The following is a 9,550-nucleotide window of genomic DNA, read 5'->3' as shown; positions in this document are numbered from 1 at the left end:
TAGAGACGGGGGACCTCCATGGTGCTGTGACCATGGGGTACCAGCTGTCAGATCTATTTGTAGACTATACAGTCTATGTGAAATTGAAGGATAATGGTTTAAGGTCACAAATACGCAAACCCTTAGGACTGTCATTACTCTCCATCATAGTGTGACCATGCAGTTTATCATCCAACCACAACCCTGTTAAGCATGAAAGTGGGTGGAACTCCAGCAGAAAAATGTTTTTCAAAGCTGGGCTTAATGAAGAGAAACAATTAATGACAATTTCACACAGTGAAGAACTTAATCTGTTTCCATAGATATTTGGATTTTATATTTTTCAAGACCAATAAAATACTCATAATCCAGGGCATTATAAAAGGCTGGAAGCTCAACAGGGCTTCAGAGGCTGTCCAGGGAGCCTGTCAGGTTATACAACATGCTTTTTGCTTTAATGTGAAACTTTTTAAAATTGGAAGACGAAGTTTACTCTAAAAGCCACTAAGAATAAGATTCATTGTAAGTCAACTCATCATGCTGTATACCTTAAATTTATATAGTGCTGTGTCAATTATATCTCAATAAAATTGAAAAGAAAAAGATTCTAAAAAAAAAAAAGAGTGAAAGTGAACACTAATAATAATTACAGTCAGAAAAACAACAGATTAAAAACTGGGACTGTCCTGGGAAAACCAGTACATATGGTTGTCCACAAGGAAAAAATAAGGAAGCTCAAGCAAAAAATATAAACACAAATATGTCAAAATAACAGAAAAGATTGCCCCTGAAATTAACCAATGAAACTGAATCTGAATATAACAAAGTTGGAATAGGTCCCTTCAGGATCCCTAACTCTCTCTCTCTCAATGATTGAAGCGTCTTGTCTTTTTCTTTTTCTTTCTTTCTTTCTTTCTTTCTTTCTTTCTTCTTTCTTTCTTTCTTTCTTTCTTTTTTCTTTTTCTTTCTTTTTTTTTTTTTTGCTGTGTCACGCCCCGTGTGGGATCTTAGTTCCCTGACCAGGGATGGAAGCCATGCCCTATGCAGTAGAAGCTCAGGATCTTAACCACTGGACCGCCAGGGAAGTCCCATCTAGTTCATTTTCAATACTATTCAGTTAATAACAGTAAAGCACCCAATTTGTATTAGACCAAATATAGTATAAGAAACTAATCTCGTTGGTATACCAACACGGAATCAAACAACATGGCCTCACAACATTAAAGTCATTTCTTTGCAATTCTCATTTAATTCTGATTGGATTGAATATCAAACCTTACTTTATGCCACTGTGTTTCCCAACATTCCCCTCTAGCACTGCTAACCTTCATTTCTGACACAGAGAGATGCGTTTCTCCCAGCCAATGGTCTCTAAGCACTAGGTAGTAACACTGTTGTCTGATAGAAATGGCTTCAATCTCAGAAATAGACATACAGGTCAATGGAATTACTTTCCTTTGGGATTCTACTAACACTGGCAAGTGAAAGCCAGCTCCTCCAGCCACACTTGCATTCTGAGAAGCTCCTATGGCTTGGGATTTTGTCAGAACCTAGACTGAGGGGAGAGACATATGCCTGCAAACAATAGTCAACACAAATTAACCTTTCAGATGTCCAGTGAAAGTCTGGGTGCTTTGATACCAGAAAATTAAGCACAGGAAAAAACAAAGAAAGAAAGAAGCCCAGTGAAGAGTTACCCAAAGACTGTCAAAACATACTGCTGAAGAAACATGTAGCCTCTGTGGTTCCTGTTTCCGAAGTTATTTGCTAATGGAAACAATTGTGTCAACCTTAGTCTTGAAGCAACCATGGCTGTAGGAGGTAATTTACAAGAAAGCGTATGTTCAAAGAGCAGGCACCCCAAGGGTGCATGGGTCATCTCAGGACTGTTATGAGCAGGCTGTGGAACCCCAGGTCAGCACCATGCTGGTTCCTAATCCTGTATTAGATTCTTACTGCTTCTGTAACAAATTACCACACATGTACTGGCTTACCACAAAGACAGATTTATAATTGTCAGCTTCTGGAGGTCAGAAGTCTGAATTGGGATTCACTGGGCTAAAATCAAAGTGTTGAAAGGGCTGTGTTCTTCTATAGCTTCTAGGTGAGAATCCATTTCCTTGCGTGTTCCAGCTTCTGGAGGAATCTTGCATTTCTAGGCTCATGGCCCCACCATCTTCAAAGCCAGCAACCATATCATACTGACCTCTGCTTCCTTCATTACATCTCCTCTGACTCTAACTCTCCTGCCTCCCTCTTCCACTTATAAGGACCCCTGTGATTACACTGGGCCCATCAAGATAATCCACTGTAATCTTCCTATCTTAAAGTCCGTTTAATAACAACCTTAATTCCCTTTGTTACCGACCAGGGTTCTTGTCCTCCTTAATGAATAGAAATTGATTAGAGACCAGAAAAGAAATTCAGGCAAGGCTTTATTGGGACCTCTGTTACGGCAAGGGGCAGTTAGAACAAGTAACAGGTTCCCTTGCTAGCTCGTCCCCCAAGCAGGAGCAAGCGGGTTCCTTACGTGGGCTGAGGGTAGGAGTGTGTCCAGGGGTCAGGCAGAGAGACTGCAAGCAAGACAGAGTCAGTCTTCTGCAACCTCATCCCATCACTTTTGCTGTATTATATTTACTAGAAGCGAGACCAGCCCACACACTAGAGAAGGGGATAGATTACATAAGGTCATGAACACCAGGAGGTGGGAACATGGGGAGATGTTAGACACTGTCTAGCACACCCCAATACATATCCTGTGTTCTCACTTACAAAACTGCCAACATTTTCCAGGAAAGAAAAAAAATACTTTATCACCCATGCTATATATTTGTTCATTAATTCACTCATTCAAAAAGTATTCATTTGATAATGCCATTTGCAGCAACATGGACGGACCTAGAGATTATCATACTAAGTAAAGTAAGTCAGACAGAGAAAGACAAATACTATATGATATCACTTATATGTGGAATTTTAAATATGATACAAATGAACTTATTTATAAAATAGAAACAGAGTCACAGGCATAGAAAACAAACTCTGGTTATGAAAAGGGAAAGGTATTGGGGGAGGGATAAATTAGGATTTGCGGGTTAGAAGATACAAACTACTATATATAAAATAAGTAAACAACAAGGTCCTACTGTATAGCACAGGGATCTATATTCAATATCCTGTAACAAACCATAATGGAAAGAATATGAAAAAGACTACATATATGTGTAACTGAATCACTGCTATACACCAGAAACTAACACAACATTGTAAATCAACTTTACTTCAATAAAAATACATAAATTAAATACATCTTTTAAAAAGTATTCTTTTGATTCCTACTGTGAGTTAGGTAGTACCTCAAGTACCTGGGACAAAGCAGTGAATATAATAGATGAAGCCCCTGCCCCTTTGGGGAAGACATTCTAGTGGGAAAGAAGAGAGATAGTAAATGAACTACATGCAGTGTGACAGAGGGCAAGGAGAGCAGGTAAGGGGCGCAGTGGCTGTCGGGGGGTGAGGTTGTCTCATATGCAGTGGTCTGGGAAGGCGTCCCTAAAAGCTGAGCAGAGACATGAAAGAAGTGAGGGAGTCACCGTGAGAATATTTGGAGCAAGGATGCCCAGGGTAGAGGGGCAGCAAGGGCAAAGGTGGCTGATGCATTCAAGGAACAAGAAGTGCTGCTGGAGCAGAGGAGCAGGGGAGAGAGTGGGTGGAGGTGAGGTCCAGAAGGAAACCAGACGCCAGATCTTACCGGGCCTAGAGGTCGTTAAAAGGAATTTAATTTTTTTTTTTTTTTTTGCTTTTTCATCATATGTTTTTTTCTTTTTAATTTTTATTGGAGTATAGTTGATTTTCAACGTTGTGTTAATCGAAGCTGGGAGTCACTGGGAAATGGCCGCCTGAAAGGAGCTACTTAAAATACGGTAGTTAGAAAAAGAAGTAGCCCACTCCTTCACAATCTCATTATTTCCAGTTCTCTGTGAAATGGGAGTACACCTTGCTTTATTACACGGTTACAATTCTAAAAATAAAAAAAAATTTTTTAATATATACACATGACAATATAGTGCATTGATCCCATGTTTTCCAATTACTTACTTTAAAGATAAAATCTGAAAGCCCTGGGTGTTTGAAATTGCTTTCATCCCCAGATAAGGAAAGAGAAATCATACAAAACGATTTCTGGTCCATTGCTTCCCCAATATCAAACAACTTCAAATAGCTTAGGCTGGAGCCCAGGTCATGTCAACTTCATTCATTGTATAAAGCCAGACCTCACCTGGCCGATGCTCACTGAGAGTGTAGACGGGCTTATTGTAAAGCAAGTGCCATAGACTGTAAGCTAGGTGATGCCTTAGGAATCGCCCAAACCTCAATGAAATGATTGCCAGTAAGCAGTCAAGAGGTTCTCTGGATGTGAAAAGGCTTGGGAGAAAGTTTCCTTTATACGCACACATTAGCCAGCCTCCCAGGATTTTAGGAAAGGACACTTGGTCATCATTGCCTTCACCACATTCTAAGCCCAGAGCAACTCTTATGACTGTGCTGCCTAGATGTGACGTTCAGACACCTTGGAGGTTCTAGAGTAGGTAAACTTAGATAAGCAAATGGAAATTAGTTCTCTCAGGGAGAGAGATGTCATCATAAGTAGTTAGGAGTGGCTGGAGGACAGGGGAGGAGGGCAGACTTTTACAAAGAAAACATATATAAGAGAAAGCAGAGGAATACTCTCCTTGCAAACACAGGGACTTGTGAACGGGAGACGCGTCCAGGCCAGGAGAGAGTGGGATGGCCGGGGTTGCCGTCCAACTCCTGTCCCTTCTCTGGGCAATGACTGAGACCAGCACTCAGACCCAAAGCTCATGCTGTGAGTAGAGCATTTTTTCCAAGGAGGTCGGGGAGCAGTTACTCTGGGGATAGGCAGAAACCTCAGGCACTGACGCCTGTTGATGAGAAAGTGCCTGAAAATAGCGATCGCTATAGGAGTTCCAAAACGCGTGAATCAGGACATGAGTGTGTGTGGTTCACCTTTCCTGACTTAATAGCAAAAGTTCTTTGAGAGGCAAGTCTATGCGTTTTACATTAAGAGAGACTGAAATACCGTTGCAGGAATGATGGTTCCACAGAGACCCTCAGTGGCTGTCTAACCAGGTACCACTACTAGTGAGAGTGTTTTGTACCTGCTGAGGATAGGTCATATTCCAAATCTTTCATATTTTCCATGTAAGAGTGAGAAAAAAATGGATGCAAGGCAATCAGTAATTTCTAGGAAGATGCTAGAAATGGCATGAAATGTCAGTGAGCCATAGTGCTTGATACCACTAAGTGAAAAATCACTTTCTTAAAGGTAAGGGTTATTTGGGAAGATGTAGGGACTAATTGGCCTCAAAAGAAAATCTCAAAGCTTTCTCCACTTCTCTTGAATAATCACCCCTAAAGGAGGCATCCATGACCATACCAAGGCTAAATCTGTCTCCTCCTAAGAGATGCAGAAAATATGTTTCTGGGAAGAGGGAGTGAGGATGGGGGGTTTAGTAAATGGCATCGCCCCCTTGCAGCTGTTCCCTCGGCAGAGCAGCCCTTGGTTAATGACATCCAAGTGCTCATGGAGAGCTCCGTGGACAACACCACCTTCCCAAACCCCAGTGTCCTGCTTGCCATGAACCTGGCCGGAGCCTACAGTTTGGAGGCCCAGAAGCTCCTGACTTACAAGCTCATGGCCAGTGACACAGCCGGTGAGAAGCCAGAACCCCTCTGCCTGCTCCCTGAGTCTCCACCCCCAGACCCCCACCTCCCTGTCCCCCCACCCCAGTGCTACCTGTGACAGCACCTGGATCACCTAGACCCCTTTCCCTGCATACCTGGGAGGACGTATGTGTGAAGTCAGGGCAGTCACACAGGAGGGCAGTAAAGCAGCAAGAGCTCTAGATTAAATGGAAAAAGAGCCGGCTTCCAGGTCTGGCTCTGCCACTTATTAACTCTGTGACCTTGAACCAGTCACAGATCCCCAACAACCTCACGTTGGTCACTTGCAAAATGCACATAATTCTCATAACAATAACTAACAGCAATAATAACAGCAACAACAACAATAATAAAATCTCTGTTCTGCCTACCTCACAGGAGTTGCCTTGAAGTTCACATTAGATAAACTTGAGTAAAGTTAACATTATCTTGTAACTAAACATTTTTTATGTATGAATTTGTATGGGTATTCTTGCTGCTTTTCTAAACAGATTCCAAGAATTCCCGATGGGGTTGTCAAGTCACATAGAGGCCACTAGATGAAATATTCCTTCCGTGTTTTTCTATCCTTCTTTCCTTAAGAAAGACCAGAAAGCTACCTCATCACATTATTAAAACATCAAAAGCATCTGGAAAGAAGTGGAGAGCTCAGCCTGGCCCCCCGGGGCTCTCTCCCCTGAGAACGCTTGTGTTTACCTATGCTGCTCTCTCTTCTACAGACCTGACCATTGGTCAGCTCGCCCTCACCACCATGGCCCTCACTTCCTCCTGCCGAGACCCTGGCAACAAAGTATCCAGTCTACAGACACAAATGGAGAACTGGGCACCTTCCAGTAAGACCTCATCAGAAGGGAGGGGGAAGGGAGGCAAATGATCCTTCCTGAGAATTTTAAATCTCAGGCAAAAGGACGGGAGAGTGGAAGTTTAGGGAAGAGACACAAAGTACCTCTGATAATCCCACAAATGAGATCTCCACTTCCAGTCCAATGAACTAGAAAAGACCACTATGCCAAGGGCACAGTTCTAGGCCATCATTGAAGACAGCAGCATCCCTTTTATTCTGTTCTCATGCCAGATGACATTCTTCTTCTGAGACATGTGGAAGTTATCTCTTGCCGATATGGTACCTTTCTTTTCAGACATGTTTTCTAGCAATGTCTACTTAAAAGCTTTAGTTTTTCCTTTTTCAGAAATGTCTACCTGATGGTGAACATTAGTCTTATGAAGTCCATCTATCCCCTTCCAAGGCCTCGATGCCCATGCTTCATCCTTCTATGGGCCCAGTGTGGCGATCTTGGCGCTGTGCCAGAACAACCCAGAGACGACCTTACCCATAGCAGCTCGCTTTGCCAAGACCCTGCTGGCCAATTCCTCTCCCTTCAACATGGGTGAGTAGGTCACCGCTTTCACCCGCTGCCCTGAGCTGGGGACATCAAGGGCACTGAAGGGTAGTGCTGGAAGGGAAAGTGGGAGAGGGGAGCTTTCCATGGAGGAGGAGCTGAGGACCATGGAAATGTCAGTAGATGAGAGATCCCTGGCAAATATTGGTTGGACCTGTGAATTAAGGTATCGATGAAAGAGAGAACAGAAAACACAGAAACCAGGACAACACTTGACACGTCTGGCAGTTGCAGAGTCTCCATTGGGAACAATAACTATGTCATCCAAGTCAGGAGCTGTTCCCAGACAAATGATTTAATTATTAAATCAGCGTCTGGACTCAGCCCCAGCCTACACCTCCTCTTGAATCGCTGCTGACGCATCCACGCTCTGTTCTTCTCCATGCTTCTCCTTACAACATCCAGATATTCTCTTTCTATTAAACTCTCTGAACCCTAAATCCATGATGCCCCCCTTCAAGGATGCACTGGAATTACTCCTGGATCCGGCAAGCACATGGCTGCTCATGAATGGAAGCTCTGTCCCCTACCACACCATCTCCTTCTTCTGCACATAAGAATCCCTCCTCTGTATGATGCCCTCTGTGGGGGCCCCTGTTAAATCCCTCATTTGTGGTCACCTCTTCTCCTCTGCCACTCTCTAAGCAACAGCATCATCTCAGGTTTTCACCCCTTATACATGCCACGTCAGCAACCTCTCTCATTTCAGCCTCCATCAGAACAACATGCAGGTAGATATTTACTAAAGTACCCGCCCCATGGGTCAAACACAGACTGGCCTCTGTTTCCCATCTGGGACCTCATGCACTGCTGGGGCATCTCTGCCAGTTCAGGAAGTTGGGACTTCTTTGCCAACACTGTCATCCTTAATGAGGTGATGCAACTTTTGGGTGGAGATTAGGGTGGGGAGGAAAAAATTAACCAAAAAAAATGCCATCTGGCAAGTCTTTGATTTGTTCTGGTCTCATCATGCCAGAGGTTGCCCATTTAGTTCACACATAATAAGAATGAAGTAAGGTAAAAAAGCCCCTGTGCTGGGTCAGTACGGAGGATGGAAATCCCCATGCTGCCTCCCCATCCAAGAATTCACAGGGCACAGTAACAGCAGAGAGTGCCAAGATTGCAAAACAGGTACAAACAGAAAATGCGAAAGGAATCCAGAAAAGAGACTACACCTGTTGTGTGGGATGACAGGGAAACTTTCATTGAGGAGGTGGTGATGGCTGGGCCTTCGTGAACTGCTGACATTTTGAAAGATAAACACTGGGACGTGGGATTGAAATTGCAGCTAGTTGACTTTCATTCAGAGCATGAGCTGTGGAGTCACACAGATCTGCATCCAGGTCCTCGTGCTGCTACTTACTAGCTGTGCAGCTTTGGGCATTTTCCTAACCTCTCTGAGCCTCCATTTCCTCATCCCTTACGTGGAGACAATTATAGTTCCTATTTCACAGATTGTCCTGGAGGGTAAAGGAGATGAAGAACCTGGACCGCAGTAAGCACACAGGAAATGTTAGTTGTTCATATGGTGGTGGTGGTGGTGGTGGTCTTATCCTCTGCTGTGATTCACAGACACAGGAGCAATGGCGACCTTGGCTCTGACCTGTATGTACAACAAGATCCCCATAGGTTCAGAGGAAGGTTACAGAGCCCTGTTCAGTCAGGTGCTGAAGAATATTGTGGAGAATATCAGCACGAGGATCCAAGACGATGGCATCATCGGAGACATCTACAGCACTGGCCTTGCCATGCAGGTAAACGCGTCACGGATGCCTTTCGCTGGGTCCATGCCCCTAAGCCTGGATTGTAGGACCGAGAGACCAGACTTCTGGTAGTGTCCCTGGGGAGGACCCGCTGCTGTGACTCGAGGTAGGTTCCTTATGGCACCTGTGCCTCAGTGTCTCTACTGGGGAAATGCAGGTAAGGGTTTATTCCTCCCTACCTCACAGGTAAAGTATAAAGTCAAATGTGCATGAACTTGTTTTCTTTCCATGGGAAAAAAAGAAAGGAAGAAATCCAAGATGTGTATTGGTTTATTAGGAATAACAATCAGTTTGTTCATAATAATTATAGACAATTGAAAGTTTGGTGTATAAGAAAATAAGGATATTCAAGGAGGTCCTCAAAAGTAGTGAATCTTCTGATTCCATCTTGCAATCAAGTGTTTTTCATCAGCCCTTTATCGTGATCCAAAAAAAGAGGCAGGATTGTATTCAAAATGATTAATGAAAATAACCCAAAGCTGCCTGGACTTCTAATCTTCGTCAAGCTCTTTTACTTGCTCAGTCTCAATTCAGCCTCACAAAGATCCCTAATATACAGCAGCGCCAGATGTGCCTGGTCATCAAGCCTATAAGTCTATACTCAGTCCTATGCTTCCCTAGTATAGAGACTCAGGCTTGGATTCTATAAGATGCTGCTCGATA

General features: G+C 43.5%; 1 protein-coding gene across 1 annotated transcript in view; it reads left to right on the top strand.

Moving 5' to 3' along the window:
* Nucleotides 1-4,738: 4,738 nt before the first annotated feature.
* The window catches only part of LOC130848040 (cobalamin binding intrinsic factor-like), an 83,945-nt gene continuing 79,133 nt past the window's right edge, over nucleotides 4,739-9,550 (top strand). The window contains exons 1-5 of the mRNA XM_057725844.1: nucleotides 4,739-4,846; nucleotides 5,538-5,714; nucleotides 6,444-6,557; nucleotides 6,972-7,112; nucleotides 8,697-8,878. Coding sequence (XP_057581827.1) covers nucleotides 4,768-4,846; nucleotides 5,538-5,714; nucleotides 6,444-6,557; nucleotides 6,972-7,112; nucleotides 8,697-8,878 — 693 coding nt within the window. The 5' untranslated portion in view covers nucleotides 4,739-4,767. The remainder of the gene's footprint in view (nucleotides 4,847-5,537; nucleotides 5,715-6,443; nucleotides 6,558-6,971; nucleotides 7,113-8,696; nucleotides 8,879-9,550) is intronic.

Source organism: Hippopotamus amphibius, chromosome 3 (genome assembly GCF_030028045.1).
Source record: "Hippopotamus amphibius kiboko isolate mHipAmp2 chromosome 3, mHipAmp2.hap2, whole genome shotgun sequence".
Taxonomy (NCBI): Eukaryota; Metazoa; Chordata; class Mammalia; order Artiodactyla; family Hippopotamidae; genus Hippopotamus; species Hippopotamus amphibius.
This window is presented reverse-complemented; position numbering and strand designations above follow the sequence as displayed.